The 20,022-nt window shown below is 42.9% G+C and overlaps 1 protein-coding gene across 5 annotated transcripts in view; it reads left to right on the top strand.

Moving 5' to 3' along the window:
- SLC4A4 (solute carrier family 4 member 4) overlaps positions 1-20,022 on the top strand; it is a 235,811-nt gene that overhangs the window by 177,589 nt on the left and 38,200 nt on the right. For all 5 annotated transcript variants that reach the window (XM_074823379.1, XM_074823380.1, XM_074823378.1 and 2 more), the window contains 6 exons: positions 480-637; positions 8,877-8,964; positions 10,324-10,478; positions 10,938-11,051; positions 12,442-12,616; positions 16,836-16,969. In XM_074823379.1, the coding sequence (XP_074679480.1) occupies positions 480-637; positions 8,877-8,964; positions 10,324-10,478; positions 10,938-11,051; positions 12,442-12,616; positions 16,836-16,969 (824 nt within the window). The remainder of the gene's footprint in view (positions 1-479; positions 638-8,876; positions 8,965-10,323; positions 10,479-10,937; positions 11,052-12,441; positions 12,617-16,835; positions 16,970-20,022) is intronic.

Raw genomic sequence — 20,022 nt, 5'->3', positions numbered from 1 at the left:
AAATTTTAGATTAAGGGGGAAGCCACAGGCTAGGAAACATACTCCTAAAAGCGTGTGCTAAGTTTAGTCTTTCTCTTGAAACTTGAAAAGAAATGCAGGTACGCAGCTCCTGGAGTCCATTGTTCAGGGTTAGTTTTCCTCAGGCCAGTCGTTTCTGTAGCAGCGACTGCAGATCGTGGAGTTGCACTTCCACTTCTAAAAAGTGCCTGTCCTTCCCCATCGTATGGATGACCGGGCAACGAGGTGGGGCAGTGCTTCCTGAAACCCTGCCCATGTCTACTCGTCTTCCTCAGTGCTGCACACCTTTTTCTCCACAAAATAACACCATCTCAGGTCTGTAAACAGAAACAGAAGCAGCCAAAGATATGTGCTGACCAAGGAGGAAATGTGGATGAAAACTGGGTAAATTTGATTGCACATTCCTGTTTGCATGCGTAACAAGACTTGATTTTCTTTTCCTTCCTCTTTCCCTGCTGCAGCTGAAGAATAAATTCATGAAGAAATTGCCCCGTGATGCTGAGGCCTCCAATGTGCTGGTGGGGGAGGTAGACTTCCTGGAGAGTCCTTTCATTGCCTTTGTCCGGCTGCAGCAGGCGGTCATGTTGGGTGCTCTGACTGAAGTCCCCGTACCTACCCGGTAAGAGAATTCAGCCCCCGGCCAGGGGACAGGAAATGGAAACTGCATTTCCACCTTATAAAATAAAAACACCAGGCCAGAGGAAGACATTCTCCACTGCTTTCCATCATGTGACATGCATAACTGTCGGGATTACTGATTTGAAGTAACAAAACTCACTGTAGCTGCTTAATAATTGTCAGGTCCTGAATTTGGTTGTAAGATATAAGCTGTAAAACACACAGACATTACACAAACACACTAACTTAACAACTTAGCAGTAAAGGGCATTATCAGTGTGAAATTTAGCTACTGGGCCTTTTTTTCCTGCCCCTTATGATTCTTCCCCAACACACGCTGAACATAGCTCAGATTCCCTCTGCATGTTTTTACAGTACATGTTCTTCCTCTTCAAAACTCACATTAGATGAAGGATGCAATTCTGGCCCCGCTGGGGGAAAAAAAAAAAAAGTCAGGTAAAATGGGGCATACAATTCTGTTGGGGTGGTCACACTGTATGTTGCTTTGTAATGCATAATGGTTCAGAGAAAAATGTCATGTAAATATTTTATTAATTCTGACTCATGTTGAAAATTAATCTATCTCACAAATATGAATATCTTATATTCTTAAATATTTGAATTCACTGCTTGAATATGTGTAACTATCTGTACAGTGAGTGTATATATCTAGCAGAATAGCAAAGCTAAAGTCCTGTTTGAATTCTCAGCAATATTACCCTTAGTTATACAAATTCATCTTGTTTATTGTGTAACGTAGTAGAGAAAAATTGTCAGTATAGATGTCCAGAACATCTGCTGTGTGTGAGCATTATGTAGTAGTGTATCTTTGCTTCATGTATACACAAACACCCCCATGAAGTGAGAACTGCAAAAATGGTTTGTATGAAAAGGTAATGCAGCTCCCTAAGAACGGAGCACAGCAGGGTTTCAGTGAGAGGGACAGGAGGGGCCCAGGGGGACAGTCTGCAGCTGGTTTGCAATATCCCCTTTTGTCTCGGCAGTGCTTTGTTCCTTGGCACTGCTGCACGCCTGGGCTCTGGCATGTTTTTGGTGTCAGCTTCCAAAGGGTTTACTTTGCATTTTGCTTCTAATTTGGGAGTTTGAATTGCACCTTTCACATCACTAATGTGCAAATACATATTTTATGTGGATGGTTTCAAGGGCTTTCAATACAGAGTGAAAGTTGTGATTTGATTAATGCCTAGAGGGTTTGAGGTTGTATCAAGTAATATTTTGTGAAAAGAGACGTAGTATCATGACAAAAGCACAAGGCTAGTGCATTACTGATACTGTAACGAATCACAGCCATTCCATGGAATGAAAATATATGGTTGTTACAATCTGTACCTTATTTCCCTGTACAAAACAAAGGAAAAAGATGATCTAGTTTTGGTATTTGTTTAATTGCCTTCTAGTAATGCAGCAGTGTTTGTATTTCTTGGATTTTCCTGAAGTGGCTCCTTACAATAACCATGTCAACAACTGTTTGCACACACTGGGTGTTCTGGTAGGAGTATGGGGAGATAAAAGTGGCTTAATTTTATAAAAGGTTATTCTTCATTCCTCAGCGTTACTGAGCTCTGTATACTTCAGTATTTCAGTTCGAAGTCTAATCCCACTTACTCTTTTATTTAAATACGTCTCTGAATGCTTTTCAGCAGATGCAAAATTAAGTATTGTTTGTTTTGGTAGTGGGAGCCAGGAAGTTACATCTAGGATTGTTGAACGACCTCATTACTCAATAGCATTAATCAAGACAATATGTTCTTCCATGCCAACATCTTTTTCCAGGAAATAGTATTATCCATTTGCTGTCCTCCAAACCAAATGCTAGCCCTAATCAAAGCAGGGAGGCTCATTAGATGGCTTTCGTGAGTAATGAAGAGCTATTTGCAACGGCTGCATCCTGTGAAATTCAATCACGGAAATCCCATCAGGGCCCAGGCAAGCTATGATGGGGCGTCTCCTTGGCCAGCACAGAGTCTCAGCCATCCATGGTGACCCAGGTCTATCAAGTAACTGCAGCGTGACCTGCTTCTGTCTCCCTCTCTTTTGAAAGCAGCAGGTTGTTTCTGTGTGGGGCAGGCTGGGGGTGAAACACCCAGGTTTCAGCACAGGGCTGTGGACATGCTGGTCTCTAACACAGAGGGGAGGTGGCCTTTGCATGGCCATTTATTCCCTTGGTGACATGCACTTTTCTTTACTTAAATTTTTACTTAAACCAGCAAGATCTGATGAACTCTCTAAGAAAAGTTTCTCAGCAGGGTGTTTTCATACAGCATTAGTAATAAAAATCAGGGATCTGAAATGGGTATAGAGAGATCCCAGCCTTTCACTGTGTTGCATTTTCTTTTTACTGTGCAGACTGAAAAAACCTTTTAGGACTTTGGTTTTCTCGTGTTGAATTTAATTCCACAGTGCTATGAACTCCTCATTTTGTCAAGCTTAGCTACTGTGCTTGCGGCATGGCTTGGGTATGGCTGCTTCTCCTCTGGACAATGCAATAGATGTAGCTTTTTATTTTCATAAAAGAAATGTGCAATCATGTGTTCAGGTATGCTGCATTAATGTAAAGTTGGTGGGGAGAAAAGATGAAGAATGAGCAAGGGAAAGATTTTTTTGGAGATAAGCTGTATAGACTTGCACAGTCTAACATGTAGTGCTGGGAAATTGCCTGTGTCTACAGGTCTCAAATGAAATGAAGTAACTTGCCCAAAGGTCACTTAAGAAGCATGTGGCAGAACCAGGAGTCAGGTTCTCCTCCCTTGCCTCCTAATGTAAGCTTTTAATTGCAGAGGCATCTTTTCTTCTTCATATGTGAGGATGAAATGTGTGTCTTGTTCATTAATTACAACACTGAAGTGGTTTTCAGGGCTGCATCCTTTAGCAGCCTTTCCAGCAGAAGGAGTTGCTCTAGGAAGTAGGAGCTCTGGCATCAAAGGACTACCTTGGTCTGTATGCGTTCAAATGTTGGACACCATGTGAGAAGCCTGCAATGTTGGTACGTTGCCCAAAACTTGAAGGATGACCTGTGTGAAATAGAAGATGGACAAAGCACTCCTTTTGTTACTGCAATTTCAAGTTGTGCTGCTCTCATCAGCGGTCCAAGCCACAGACTCTGCTGGAAAAGTACATCAAGAGGTGTTCTTTCAGCCCTCGAGTCCATCAGTGTGAATCTCTATTGGGAATGCTAGATGCCTTGCAGGCATCTCACATGGTGTCCAAGAACAGAAGGACTGCCCCCCCTCTCTCTCAAAAATAAAAACATTTTCTTCAGGACCATACTGAGAGTCCTTTGTATAGGTGCCTTTAACCCTTATGGATTTGCTGCTCTTGTTTCAGATTTAAGAGATAGGCATGGACGAGCAGGCTGAACTTGAATCTTGTTGTAGTTGCTGTTCCTCTTTTTTTATTTCGGGGGCAGGACACGGAATGACCTTGTTTCCTGCACTGATGGTCGGCTTGCAAAGAAGCCATGGTGATGCTTGGTCCTGGGACAGTTTTCGCCATGACCCTTACCCTGTAAGGGAACTTGATAGTCACGAACATTACTAATTTCTTGCAGGATGTCCCAAATCGATGGCAAAATACTAGTGCCCCACTGACTTTGGAGCCTGTCCGTGTTGTAGTCACTTCCCACCTCCTAAGTGTGCTCTTCATGTGATTTCATGGAGATTTTAAGCCAAATTTCTCAGAAACACAGCACATAAAACCTTGTTGCCTCCTTGGGCAAACTAGATTGAAATTCTGCCCCACAGTCTTTGGTGTCACCAAGGTCCAGGAGGGTTGTGTTTGGTCCTAGCAGGTTGTTAGGTCCATAACCCCAAGTTCCTGGGCTTGTGCGCAGTATTGCTGTGGTGCCACGTTTAGATCTTCTAGGTTCATTGTCTGGGTCTGCCATGCATTGGCCAGGACATGTTTGTCCATTTTGAGTTGGAATTACTCATCTGTGAGAATGAATTTTTTCATGTTGGGTTTGGTGGCATAATCCATGTGATTAAAAGGTGAATCATAGATAGTCGGTGGTCATCATCTGCTTAAGAAGGATAAAGCGTGCAAAAATGACAGAACAGTGCTTTAGGTAAAACAGTGTAATAAATTACTGAGTTTCTGGCTTGTTATCAGCTTGGAAGCAAAGGATTTTGAGTGCTTTGACTGTTCTGAGTGTCCTGGGTGTGAGGGCTGTCAGCCCTGTCTGTAAGCTGTTGCCCAGAGCATTTGAGAGGAACATTGAATTTTGTTACTACTTCAGAGAGACTTTGAGCTAAGTGATACAATGTGAAACCTCACATTCTCTGCCTTGAAGCATCCTTAGCAATGTTATGTATTAGAAATGTGGGTTTGGTAACTCAGCATGTGTTGTGTGCACAGGGAGGAATTCTATTCTGGCCTTCATCTTGGCAGATGAAGAGGAAGAGTATGTCACCACTAGAAGTGAGTGCTTTCTTAGGTGGAAGTATTCATAACTAAATGATAATAAATGCATGCAAACATAGTCTAGTCTAAACCACTAAAATGCATTAATGGGTTTGTGTTTATAATATTTGGCCCTTTAAAAGGTCGTCTTATACATGCTGAAGGCAATTCTGAGCTGAATCAGTCAGGACAAAGAATTTAGAAAGTGTCACAAACTGCTTGTTTTCAAGAACGTTTTAGTAAATGCAAGAGCATTCAGGTACTTCTGTTATGCATTGGAAAAGAGCCAGCTGATGTAATTGTTTCGAAAGATGGTTATGAAAATCTCTCATTCCCCTGGAAAATCAGGAGAATGCTGAGCAGCAACTTCTGAAGTTATGAACCCTTTTCTTTAATATATGTGGGTAATTTGCATCTTTTAAAAGAGTTGGTTGAGGACCAGTTTGTCTTTAATGTTGTTTTATAATAACTCATGAAACACAGGGAAATTTCCAGGAGGTAGGAGGAGAGCAGAGGACATGACCTAGGTGTGTATGCGTTAGTCACCTCCGGGTGAACCTTAAGTAAAACACTTGAAAGGCTTAGGAAGGACTCGATTAGGAAGTGTTACTGTAATGTCAATTAAGATGTATTTATTGATCCTGTCCTACTAACTTGATGCCTTTTTTTTATAGGACTCTAGATTTTTTTAAATAGAAAGTACTTGTTTGGATATAATATATCTTATAAGATACTTGACTTAGTACCTCATGATATTTTGATTTAGGAAGCTAAAATAATACTTAATACAATGCTTGTAAGGGAAGGACTACTTCTGGTGATGTGTCACACCTCTCAACCCATTTTATCACCAGCATTTGAGAAAATGTATTGTTAATACAGCAAAGGTTGACAATAAGGAAGAGGGTGTTTCCATGTCCCAGACCAATAGAGTCATCTGTGCTTTAACTTGCCCCCATGTCAGCTTCTCTCTCAAGGCACAGAGATCACTGGTGGAAGAACTGTGCTCTGATTCCCACTTTTCTGTGGGTGATGCTGTAGATAAAGGTCTGGGGCAATCCCTGGATATAGCAGATTATTCTGGCAGTGCTGGAACTGCTAAAGCCTGGTTTCCTAGAAGTATGTACCGTGTCCTTTCCTCCCACCATGGCAATAATCCCATCTCTCCCCATCATCCTACCAGGTTTCCTAAGGCTTCCCATGCTTGTCCTGTCCCCTGACTCATTGCTCCTGACTTCATTTTCTCAGGAAAGCAGGCTCACATGATGTTCCTGAGTAGCCATAAGTTATTTAATCTATATATTTGCACTGACAAAACCGTCAGCTCTTGGATGATTTCCCTGAGGAAGACACTGATGCATCGGAGAAAGTTCACAGAAGAGCCGTCGAAGTGATGAAAGAGAGGAGAAAAGCCTCAAATGGCTTAGCCTAACTGACAGGTGGCTACGGGTGACTGGATCGATAGGGGAGGATATTTAAATGAATTTAATTATCGAGGGTTCTTCAGTCTAGCTATGAGAGACATTCGAAATTTATGTCTGGAAGTTGAAGCTAACCCAAATTCACACTGGAAGTAATGCAAAAGGTTTTAGATAAGACAACTTACTAAAGGTTATAGTGTGTTTATTTTCCATTACCGATTGAAAGGTACGGCTGTAATTGGAAAAAGGCTTAATTCAGGAAGCTTTAAAGTTGTTTTGAGCAGCTTTTAGTGTTTCTGTTTGAAACACGTGCTGATAGGGAGTTTGCTGAAAATTGCCCCAGTAGTTCCCATTCTTTTCTAAATTAGGTAAAATGGAGAAGTTGGTCTCTTGCCATGTGACTTATTTTGTTGCTAATTGCAAGGATGAGTTGATGGGAGAGAAAGACTTTTATCTCAAGATCACTAGTTAGAGTCCAGCTCAGGCTGAATACTCAAAATGACACTGTCTGACCAGCACGATGGTCTCCATTGAAATCCACAGGCCACTGAATACTGGCCATTGTGTGAGGTGGCCAATAGAAGTAACAGGGCTTCCTTAACAAACCAGTTGGCAAGGTGAAGAGGTGAGCATGAAGACAGATGTATTTTCATGCCATAACCATGAGCCAAATCTTTTTTTTCCCTGGGACAAATCTGAACGAGGGATTTATAGGAAGCTTATGTTTCTGCAGCCAAGGCCATAGATGCTGTGTGAGTAAGTAGCTGCCAGCTTGGCACCTGTCTAATCAACTTTAGAGTATTTCTACAGGAGGTAATGGCTTTTATCGTTTCTGTATTGATACCTTGGCCTTGCATATGAAACTTAGTTTAGGAACTGGGAGTGTCTAAGATAAGGCTTAGGTCTTTCCTGAATTGAGTATTATTTGAATAGTGGTATCTTTTTTATTTATTTTTTTTTTAATTACAGTCCAGGAGGATCTAGGTACGTTTGAAGATCCAACCTTGAGGCTGTACTTCAAACTTTTTCTGAGTGTCTGTTAAGAGGTTGGAAAACCCAGCCACCTTTCACCAGCATTCCTGTTAGTCTGGCACAACTGCAAGACAGTTTTATTGGCAGAGCAGCCATTTTCCATGTATAGCCTTTTCCATTAAGGAATCTAATTAGAACATACTGTCACGTAGGCAAGTCCTGATTCATAGCATGTTAGCACTGACAAAAGCAAGGGCAGGAAAGATAAAGAGCAGTAATTTCCTGTCTCCAAAGATTTCATATCATGGTGTTTTTCAAACTCATTAGCAGTGACTTGGATGTAGTCGCTGCCCAAAGAGATCATGTAAGAAATTAACTCCCAATACCTTGTAGATGTAGTCACCCTCGCTGATGGTGCCTGTAATAGGATTAGGTTTACACCTTAAGTTGTCTGCTTAAGGATTAAGCTGTGACTATGAAGCCATCAGATGGGCTTACAGGTCTGATACGTGTTGTATACTTGGAGCAGAAATTCAGGGCATACAAGTTGGGCTTAATTATTTATACCTAAAGCCCTATTTTAGCTTAACGGTTTCCCTTCACATGTGAGTAGCTACTCTGGGTCCTGAACCGTAACAGATCTCAGCCCCAGCAGAGCATTAATAAGTGCTATCTGATAGCTCGGGGAAGTGATGTAGTTGACAATGAGCAATGTGAATAGTTAATAGCATCTTCCCTCTTACCTCTGTGTCCACTGCTGTGCTGGCCGCACTTGGTCCGTCCTCTGTGTAGAGGGTGCTCAGGTGCGTCACTGTCCAGAATGAGCAATCCTTAAATCTTCTTCGGTCCCCTCCTGGCTCTCTAGCAGCAGTTACATCACTGCTATTGTCACATAAATGGCACTGGAATAGCACTAGGGAAACATTTAAAACAGATACCTTATACAAGGATTGAATAGCTACAAGAAGCCAGTAACATATGATTAATTAAATCACCATGGCTTTCTGCAGTGCACAGGGCATGGAGTGTCAACTGCTCTGTGCTGGAGCCGCATCCGTCATCCATCATTCACTTCCAGGTACTGGGCATTGAGAGAATGTCCTTCCTTCACCTCATCCTGAAGTCTAGCTTGGTGGATGGTAGCGACTTCTGAGGAGGACTGTGATAGCATTTGGGCATCGTGGTCTTGAGGGTACTTTTAAGGCTTTTTGGGAGAAGAACTCTGGGCAGTGTCTTTGTTGTCCGAATACGCATGATGGGCTGCAGGGTGTAACCTCTACTCCCAGGTTAGCTGGAGGGCACTGGCAGCCTCTGGATCTCTTAACAAAGGCCACAGCTTTTAAAGTTGAATTTCTGTCTAGATATTGTATAAGTAATAAATGATCCATTTTGCTGTCCTAAATAGGAGTGATCTGTTTGTTTTGTCAGATTTCTCTTCATTCTACTGGGACCGAAGGGCAAAGCAAAGTCCTACCATGAGATTGGCCGAGCCATTGCCACTCTAATGTCAGACGAGGTAGGTGTCTTAACATCTCCTGTGCGAAATGGGTTCTCCCAGGTTTCACTTCATTAGCTAATAATGATGCCCTTTCTTCCAGCGTGGTTGACTGGAATGGGTACATGGTGGGATGCACATAAAGCTGAAATAGCCAAAAGTCACCTCCTAATTCCTTAATTTACATAATTATTTCATCTGGCTTCATGTTTTTATAAAAGAATGACTGTAGGCAGTTTTTGTCCATCGTGTGTATTTTCCTGCTAGCAATCACTCTTTCAAATAGACTGTGAGTTAATCTTTGCATTAATCTTGTCGTGGTGTGTGCCTTGTGTCACATTGCATGATCACAATAATCTGCAACTATGCTCCAGGTAATTACCACAAAAATCGTTACACCCAGGCCATACTGTCGTGTGTTGAGCTGTATCCCAGAGCACTACTTCATTCGGGCAGTGCTTATGTATTACCCTTGAGTAGCTAGCAATTACTCACTAATCATACATTTCAATGAGCTGACTAGGCTTTCAATATTCGTTTACGGCTTCTTTCTTCCAGCGTCCCTTGGGCTCTGTGTGTCTGGGGCTCATTTACATTATGTTTGTTTCTTGCTTTCTCTTTATGTTATTTTGCTCTCGTACAGTTCCCTTAATTACTGCTCGCCTGGTCTCAGCTCTTCTGTTTTCTGTCATTCCACTGCTTGGAGCAACAGTGTGGTTTCCATAGCCCCAGAATCATCCTTCCTACCACCAACTGTTCTTACTAAGTATATCACATGTGCTGATCCACCTTCACCCCAAGTAGTCCAAAAGATTTCTGTAAAATTCAGCATTAATGCTCATTTTCCCTCTTCTCTCATTTGTTCTTCACCAGTAATACTAGGCCTTTCAGTAAAACTAGTTTGTGCTTCTTGTTACTATTTTTGAGTAAATATTGTCATCATTTCTCTATCACAGAGTTGAAGACTAACCTATTTTTTGATAGACTGAAGTATGTAGGAAAAGAGGATCGACACTTTTTTGTGGCTTTGTAAAAGTGTTCTCAGTATAATTGAAACTCCTTATTTATAGGAAAACTTTTTTTGGATAAAAGAAATGTATAATTGCTGTAGTAACATTTAAAAAAAGGTTGGAAATGTATGTTTTGTTAAAAATTAGAAATATGCCTGCAAGAAAGAATCTCTATTCTTAAATGACCAACCAAAGGAAAGGGCTTTCCTGAGGTTCACACACCCTTGTGCCAAGTGTCCTGATACTTTTTTGAGAGGTTTTTGAGAATGAATAAGCTGATTTTGTAGAATAAAAGTTGGTAGCTGCCTCTGCACTCTGGGCTACAGAAAATGCAAACCTTTTCTACATGGAGTCTCTCTTTTCCTTGCAGGTATTCCACGACATTGCCTATAAAGCCAAGGACCGGCAGGACCTGATTGCTGGCATTGATGAGTTTCTGGATGAAGTCATTGTGCTCCCCCCTGGGGAATGGGATCCAGCCATTAGGATAGAGCCCCCCAAGTCTCTTCCTTCTTCAGATAAAAGGTAGTAGCAGGAGATAGGCAGGTTTAGCTCTGTGATGAAGGATGGTGTGCATCAATTCTGAAAAGGTGATGGGAAGAGCCGGTGCTTTGGTACACCAGGTTTATCGAGCAACTGCAGAATGACCTGCCTCTGTCTGTATTTCAAAAGTACTAGAGATATTTTCAGGTCTTAATAGCTGGAGGGAGGATGTTCTTGTAATTCTGCAACCTTTAAGGTGATGATGTAAGCATATAATAACATACATAGTGGTTATCCAGACTCTTTAGGATTCTGCTTGGTCTTTCTAACACCTGACATTCCACTTTGGCTGCCAGCAGGTCAGCCTTCTCATCTCCTTTGTACAACATGGCTTCAGGAAAGGCTGTGTAACGCTTGTTTGGAAGAACTGTGTGTGGATTATGTTTTGTGGAGCCGTCAGGCAATGCAGCGAGCCTCAGTTTGGCTTTCCTTCTTGCCTAGGAAAAACATGTACTCCGGTGGAGAAAATCTACAGATGAACGGTGACACGCCTCATGATGGAGGACACGGCGGTGGGGGCCATGGGGACTGTGAAGAACTGCAACGAACTGGCAGGTCAGTAACATCCAAGCAAGGTGGCAATGTTGTCCTTGCAGAACTGTTTCATTCCTTCTGCTTTCCGTCCTGACATACTGTTTGTATAGGTTGAGCTGTGACCCCCAGAACATGCCCTGGGGTTTTTAGTGCCCAGCTTGAGACTGTCTAAAGGGTTCTGAACATCTAGCCTCTGCAAATTACAAAGCATCTTAAATGAGGTAATAAAAAATGAAAGAAAGCCCAGGTAGGTGTTGGCTATTGAAAGTCTGTGAAGTTAGACAAACTGTGAGGGATGTAAACATGGCAGGTGCAGCTACAGTTTCCATTTGGATTGCTGAAAGTGCTTCAGCCAGAAGCAGAGATGTTCCCTTTTCCAGACATTCCTGTTGTAGTTGAGTTGCACAGGTGAAGGCTTTTATGGGATAGGAATACAGATGGTAACAGAGCCTGAGGCCATACTCTCTGCTTTATTACTCTGCCTATATGCCACATAAAAGTCCACTAGAGGGGGAATGCAGTTCAGGTGGCCATAAAACAGTGTGCTCAGCATTTCAGGGTCAATATGCAGGTTTTTGTGGTGATGTTGTACCCTCTCTCCCACTCTGTATTTTTTTTCAGTTCTACTAGAGTATCTAAATTCTAGGCAAAAAGTCTGAAATCACACATTGGTGTGGACAAGGCAGTCGATATGTCCTGATTCTGGGTCAGAAAGTAGCTTGTGCCTATCTACCATGTACTTCTCTGCTTACAGAGTGTTTGAACAATCCTGATGTTGGTGAACTGCATACAAGGGAACAAGAGGCAAACCAGAAATATTTTTCATGCTGGCAGTGTCAGAGCCACATGGAGTTTATAAGTTAAATACTGTCTTGTCTGTGATTGTAAAAGAGTATGTCTGCAAGCGGAGCTCTCTTGTTCTCAAGATGATTTCACTTACTTGCGTTTTTACTTCTAGTTCTTTTTCTGGTTAGCAGTTTGAAGCATTTTTCCGTTTAGCAGATTGTTTGGCTCACCCAACCATTGTGTCTGCCATGTGGAGAAATTCAGGCAGGGATTTAGATTAGAGTTAATATATTTTATTACATCAACCAATATAGTTGGGGAAAAAAACAACAGACTAGCTTCCTGAACTGCAAACTTTAATGGTCTGTTTCAGCAGAAGCAGGGCTTGTGTTCCTGAAATTTGTCTTTTTCCAGCTGCATCACATGTTCAAGATACTATCTTTCTTTACAACATTATCTCCGTGGTACCCCTGGACCATCACAGCTGCAGTAAGGCTATTATGCAATGTGATGATCTCACTCCTTTCAGATAATACTTCATTTCTGGCAATGTTTCTGATTACTTATCTTGGTGACTTTCACTGTAAAACATTTTACACAAGTCTTCTCTTGCTTGTCTTTTCAGATTCTGTGGTGGCTTAATCAAAGACATAAAGAGGAAAGCACCGTTCTTTGCCAGTGACTTCTACGATGCTTTAAATATTCAAGCCCTTTCAGCCATTCTTTTCATCTACCTGGCCACAGTGACCAACGCTATCACTTTTGGAGGACTGCTTGGTGACGCTACGGAAAACATGCAGGTTAGCAAGAGCTTTCAGAAGCAACAAGTACAGTCAGAGGCAGGGTTGGCCACCGACAAAGCTTGAATGCTGGATGCAATTAATAGAGATATCCTGTGTTTTCACCGAAAGTTGGCTTGTTTTCTCTGCTGTTGAATGGCTGTCCTATGAAAAATTGTACAAGTGGTTACCTTAAATGGTGTTTGAAAGATGGCCAGGTGACAGAGAAAGTTCTTACTTCTTTGTAGAGAAGTTCCTCTGACCTATTTTTTGTGTTTGTGTCTCGGTTGTACCATCTCCGTCAAATTAAGTTTACTAAGTCTGATTCAGACTTTCCGTGTCATCAGAGCATAGCACTGTAGCCTCTGCATGACTCTTACAATCCTTGGACTTCTGCCACTCTGGTGAAAAGAAAATCTTAAGGTTCATAGGAAGGCAAGTAAATCAGGAGAGTGTGACACAGGAGAAGAATGTGAGTTCTTTAGAAAGACAAATTTTGTAATAGTAGAAGATCAGATCCTGAGGATCATATTGCATATCCAGAGACAGGCTGGATCAGCAGTGAAGGCAAAAGCAGGGGCTTCAAAGGATGACTCAGTTTTAGATGAAATCTAAAGGAAAGGAATTCTGTATTAACACTGCTGTAGGTCCTTCATGTTTGACTGGAGCAGAAGTATGCTCTAGCCATGCGCTTTAGTGTTCCTTTGGCTTTTTGAAGAGGAAGAAAATATAGGAGGTTGTATTTAGATAGATTCAGTGCAGCCACGTTCAATCTTCTAACAATAATTAAGCACATAGTGACAATGACTGAATCGTTAATTTATGCAGGTTTAATTAAATGAACCATAGAAAAGGGGGGCACTATCTGGAGCTCTATGCTTTCCTATGGTAAATTACAGGCTAGAGTAAGATTCTGTAGCTGGTGGAGTGCCAAACTTCCCTCTCCCCTCTAGAAATACAGTTTACCTCTTCCAAAACTCAGCTCTGTAGCAGTCGTGCAAACAAATGCATGATGCACAGCATTAAAAAGAAATATTAGCAAATGGAAGCAGAGAATGGAAAGGCCTCCAGGATCCACCAGTGAGCATCACTCTTCTGTGACTGAGTAGCAGAGCTAAGTCTGTCTGCTTTGTGTCTCTATGAGGTACAGTCTTTAAAGTAGGGGCAGGAAAGGGAAATGTTACCCGATTCCAAATTTAGCGCACATAATAACTTTACTGTGTCCAAAAGTCTCTTCTCTTACCTTTGTATCCCGTAAACATTTATTAACAAGTAGCAAAATATTTTTTTGCCACTGAAACTGACAGTTTAGTTCCTTAATGCTCACAATAAAAACCAAAAACGTGACAGTCTCATTTTGCCAAAGTATGTCCAAGACTGTGAGCTGCATAGGAGGGGAGACACAATGGGGCGGAAAGACAGAAGGAAGAGAAAACACAGGTTAGTCTGTAGTTTTTTCTGCAGTAGATAAAGCCCAGTCTGAGTTTTCCTATTGCTTGCAGAAAAAAAGTCCCTAGAAAGACAAAAGCTGCGGGAACAGTCTGCTTTGAGCTCAGTGATTTATTCTCCATGTTGAAAAGGGAAACCATTGATGCTCTGCAGTCAGCAATACCACTTTGGTAATGGGGAAGCTCTGCAGCAAATATAAACACAGCATATCCATTAATGACAAAAACTCCTAGAGCAGCAGAAGGAACCAGCACACAAGTCCCGCTGAATGCTTTGTCCCTTTGCGTCTCAGGAGAGTTTGGGCACAACTGGCTTTTATTTTGCCATCACCCTTCTACAAACCTGTATTCACCATCCTTGTTTGAAAAGGCATTAGGTCTTTTGGCTGCTGTGGGAGCCTGGAAAGGGTTTTGACGGCAGGTTTTCAACAGAATAGCAAAATTGTGCATTCTTCATGCTCCAATGTCCCTGTATCATCAGAGCCGGAGTGAAGTGTCCCAAGGCACCCTGTTCAAGTTGTTTCTCCAGGGAGCTGCTTAGTGGGATCAGAGTCCAGGTTCATGTCAAATGTTGCTCAAACTATGGTGCGTTCCTGCAGCGGGAAGGAGTTTGGAAGCGTGCACTGAATCTTTATACTCAGAAATGCGAGGGAAGATTACGCCAGCTTCTACAGCTGAGGAGCAGCACCTAGTTTTCCCCCAGACATTTTGTCCTCATAGAAAACAGTATTTCTGGGGCTACTGCATCACAGTTCATGCTTCTTGTTTCTTGTAAACAATTACATGACGGCTGCTGGGTCAGGCGCTAAAAATCACCCATCCCGTGCTGCCTGCCCCAGAGAGCCTGGCATGGTCAACGTTTCTTTAAAAGCTCACTTCAGAGTTTTATGTTTCTGAGAAAAGACACTATTCTTAGCTACAGACACGTGGAAGAATGCAGGGAAAAGAGATTCCAGATGCGCTGGCCGTGAGGGCCCTCTCCATGAGTAATGCGGGAGGAGCGAAGGGGATCAGCTGTGCGAATGCCGTTCTGTGCCCCTAGAGCAATTGTCTCATGCTTACAAGTCTCCCAAAGGCAGCAAGCAAAGGCTTGTAGGCTCCCATCCGTGTCCTCTGTAAAAACCTTTGCAATCCTTGTATGAAAGCTGCAGGGTGTCACAGCAGGCAGATGTCCCTTGCACTGATCCTGGCAAGGGCTGGGGCTGCTAGCAGTGGGCATCACCAGTAGCACTTAGAAACGGAACGGACCAAAGATGTCACCTTCTGCCAAGGCCAGGTTGTTTCTGTCCACTCTACAGCAGCTTGTCTAGACTGATGAGTGACTGAATGTGTGTCAGAACAGGCGGCTTTTAAACCTTCCTTACCTTTTGCTTCTCTGCACAGCTGTTATGCTGCCACTTTAATTACCCAGTGATAACAGTGCTTGACTGATGGTATTTTGAGATCATGTTTGCAGCCAGAAAAACGTTTATGATTGCTTTAGAGAAAGTTCTGCTAGTAATTCAGTCAATATAAAAAAATCTTCTGCTCTACATAGTAACATACTGGTTTGACATATGACAGTATGAATATACTTTCCTCAGTGTAAACAGTAACTTGAGTCTTTCTAAGAAAGATAGCCATAAAACTTAATTTAAATTTTTCACACTACCACTGGTAAATCAGAAAAACTGCAGGCCCAACCCTGCAGTTTGTCATGGATGGAAAGAAGGATCTGCACATGCTGTTAATTGCTGGTTGCTGAGCATGCGCAGTATTAATGAGGCTGCTAATTCAGATAAAGCTACAATGAAGCTCACAAGCCTATGCTTAAATCTGTCCCTAGTTTTTGGGTAAGTATTCCTGGAGAGGGTGGCTTCATGTCTTACTCAGTAGGTGTTAATGCTCTTGTTGATCCTTTAAAACTTGGCCAGGTGTAAACAGCTTAGTTTCCGTAAGAGCAAAGTAGGTAAGGTCCAGTGAATTCTGCCATTTTTGTAGAAGGAAGCACGCTTAGTCAATAATCACATTTTATTGCAATTGATACTTCATCCACATTTTACATTTTAAAAGTAGGTATCATCCAGCTATAGTTGGACATGAAAATCAAAGAAAGCATCAAGCATGCTCTTTAATCCTTCTCCAGCAAAGCTGTTATGCCACACATGTCAAAGGTAATTGTAGAGCCCGTTAAATGTGGAATTTATTAGTTGCTGGTGACATCTGATGAACTTTGGTCTCAACACATGACTGCTGGATGAAGTAGCCTTGTTTGGTTTGCGTCTCACTTACTAAACCAGTTACTTGAAAGAAAGGCATCTTATTTGTCTAGGGGGAGTGACTGCTCAATTGGAGAAAGGAAAAAAAACCAAACCACCGACTGTTGTGCTGGAGGATGTCAGTGCTGTCTTCTAGCCATGCTCTGCTGTGCCTGTTTGAAGAGCCCTGCAAATGTGTATCTTTACTGTCAAAGGTGTGGGAGATGGTCAAGGAGTTCTCAAATACTTTAAGTGGTCTTTGAAAACACTCTCCTCCCCTTGTCAAATATAAAGTACAATATGGTGTTATTCAACTCTGGGCCTCAGAAGTAACAAGGGGGGTTACTGGTTATCCTGAGTAACTATGAATTGTGTGGGACGATCACATCTTTGTGTGCAGCTGCAGGAGAGGGCAGGAGATGGTCTTCTCTTAGTCTTGGACATACCGGTATACAGCACACGACTGGTCAGTGATGTAACTACTTATTTTCTTGCAACAGTGCTAAGAGAAAGGGTTATTTAGGAGAACTCAATTCTCTCCTATGTCTACCATAGGGCGTGTTGGAGAGCTTTCTGGGCACAGCAGTCACCGGTGCGATATTTTGCCTTTTTGCTGGTCAGCCACTCACGATTTTGAGCAGCACAGGACCAGTCCTTGTCTTCGAACGGCTTCTCTTTAATTTCAGCAAGTAAGTACCAGGGTGGAGGAGGGAGGAGGGAAGGAATGTCTCACACTAATGAAATACTAGCTAGGGAATGAGATGGCTAGCGGTGGGGAAGGAGGGGATTTAGTGCATGAAATGAAACATCTCTTTGTTCCTTGTTGAGATTGCAGTGCAATCACATCGGGGATTTCCACAGGCACGCATGTCCCCGGGCACTGCCTGTGTGTGGGTGCGTGTCTCCTTGGGGCTTCTTGGAAAGTCTTGGCCAAGCCTGGCCTTGATGAGAAGTTTGCACTAGTTGCAGTCCCTGTGCTGTTCCTCTCCAGACACTGCATGTGTTTCTCTGGCTGCTGTGTATTTGCTGTAGGAGCAAAGAAGGGAATCCAACTCACGGTGATTTCAGGTCTCAAGGTTACCAAAAATTTTTCCTTAATTCAGTACTCATTTGAAATAAGTGATATTACTTCTAAAAGCAAAAGTACCTATGTTAGAAACAGGTATCGATCTCTGTCCTCAGGATTCCTCGGTGGAGGCTCTTGGGTTTTTTTTCCTTTTAACTGGTATAAAGAGGTTCTGTTCCCTCCCCACCGTGTTAACCTTGATGCAGTGGTGATAGCTGATAACCCAGAGCTAAAGGGACCCCACTTTCTTAGGTGTCCTCATTTACTATTCCCACATCTGCAGTGCTGGCAAAATATAATGAGAATCCCTAAAGGAATCAGCATATTCATTGATGATTTTACATGTAGGGCTGCTGATACTTTGGACTGTGTTTTGCAAGGAAATCATTTTAGGTTATACAGAAAATGCCCCAAATCACTTGTTGCCCTCCCTTCCCCCATCAGGGAGCGTTTGCAGCATTGCAAGTTACGAAAGATTTCTGTTTCAGTACACCCAACCAAGAGCTTTTGGAGTTAAGGCATTACTGGGCTTTCTTTCAAAAGCAGTCGCCTGTGATGTGGAACAGCTCTTTGGCCATTGGTGGTTATTTTTAGAAAAGGTCTATTGAATTATTAAGCTGAACATGGCTGCAGGTTGCAATAGGGCAGGAGACATGGTATATGTTTGGTAGTTTAATTGTATCTCCTTCCTCATTATATTTAATCTGTGTGGGTAGTTACTCAGAAATAATTGAGAGCATATAATCATGTCTTTCCTGTGAATACCCTACGTGTTGGAGAAATATTCTGAGGTACAGAACTTCTGCTAAGGGAGACAGTATAGTTACATGTGATCCTGCATACACAGTGGACTCTCTTGGAGTGAGATGATTTCCTTTGGTTAGTCAACTCATTTGATAGTACTTGTGGCAGAGTGAGCCGTGTCTGTGAAAACACTGCAGGGCAGGATGAAACGGGCATGGTCTGATTCTCCTGCTGCGTTGTCAAAGTTGGTGTTATTTTATAATGAGTACTGTTGGGTTTGAAGCCCGAGTGGCCTCACAGCACACTCTGGCTGCTGTTAGACAGAGCTGTATTCATGCCAAGCTGGGGAGAAGGGCATCTTGGAGTTGAGGATGCCATGGAGAGACAACCTGCACCTTGAAATCAATGTGGTCACCTCCTGCCTGGCCCTGGGACTGCCGCTTTCCTTGGCACGGTCTGGTTGGTCCTGCCAAAGAGGGGCAGAGGAGATGGACTCTGAGCCTGTCTCTTCCCCCCACTGGAGCATAGGCAGGAAGAGATGGAGGCTAGGAAAAATGGACAGAAAATTAGACTAGCCCAGGGAGGGAAACTGGAAGCTGCTGACTGGTGTGAGCTCTGCAACAGAGCAAGAGGGGGGCACTTTACTTTTATTTCTTCAACTGGAATAAATGAATAAAATCAGGAATAGACATGCTATAGCTGTTTGCATCTGGCTGGCAGGTCAAAGCCTAGGTGCAGCACGCGGAAGGAAAAAAGCGAGATGGAAAAACACTTTGTACGGTTTTGGGAGGGAGAAGGTGGTTATTTTTAACCCAAGGAGGAGGTGGTGGTTATAAAAGCTATTGTCCTAACAACCTGCTGGAGCAGAATGGCAGGGTTTTTCAAGGGAGACTTTCTCAAAAGGAAATTGGAATCAAGTACTGTGATTTTTCAATAATGCATTTGTGATTGTTCATATTCACAACACCCTGTTCCCTGCTGGGAGCAAAATTAGAAAGACTTCCCATCTACTGATTCATTTAAAGTTTGACCCTGTGTGTGTGTGTGTGCGCGCGCGCGTGTGTGCGTGTGTGTGTGTATGGAGAGATATCTAAAAAAGCTTCGCGTACCCAGCTGTGCATCTAACTTTGGGTGCCTGCAGGAGCAGCGTTCGCCAGCAAAGTGGGTTGATGCTACAGGATGCCCTGGGTCAACTTGCATCCTGGCTAGTGAGCTCTGCTCCCCTGGAGAGCCTCTCCAATGCCCGCTGTGAAGTGAGTCTGGGTTTCCGAGCTGGAAGCAGCAGGAAGGGAGGCACTGGGCTCCCCAGGAAAGCAGGACCCCAGCCCTTCTGCCTTCCAGCCACAAAAGTGGTCTGTTGGGAAAGTTTCCCCTCCAGAGACCCTGGAAAGAAAATTAATCATGGCAAAAGTACTTAGCCTATTGTATTGTGTATGTGGAATGTCCTGTGCTTTTTCATTTGCTCTGTGAGCTTCAGAAGTGCTTGCAGGATTTTGAGGGGTAAAAAAAAAAAAGTAGCTTAAAAGCTTTTGAAGTTCTTCCGTGGTGTGCAGTCGGGATGCCACCTGGGCTTCTGCCAGCCATCTTCTCCACACTTGGTCAGATGGATGGCAGCTCCTGCTCTATGAGGCACTGACTCTGGATATTTGAGAGACCTGTCACCGAGGTCTTTCATTTTTAATTTTTTTTCCCTTCTCTTTTTCTAAATCATCACTTTGTTTCTTCCTTGTGCCTTACCCCTCTTCCAGGTCAGACTCTCAGTGTGAGAAGGCCGCAGCCCTCCCTGAGATATTTATCTACAATAAGGAGAAAGCATTGCAGAGGCTTGCTTTGAATGCAGATGCCCAGCCCTGTCTGAGCCTACCTGACATCTGACCCAGGATCCTTACAGAAATGCATGACACTGCCCAGCAGGAAGCCTTTAACTGGCAC

This window comes from Strix aluco, chromosome 4, assembly GCF_031877795.1.
Source record: "Strix aluco isolate bStrAlu1 chromosome 4, bStrAlu1.hap1, whole genome shotgun sequence".
Lineage (NCBI taxonomy): Eukaryota > Metazoa > Chordata > Aves > Strigiformes > Strigidae > Strix > Strix aluco.
Note: the sequence above shows the minus strand (reverse complement) of the source record. Positions and strands in the feature narration are given on the sequence as shown.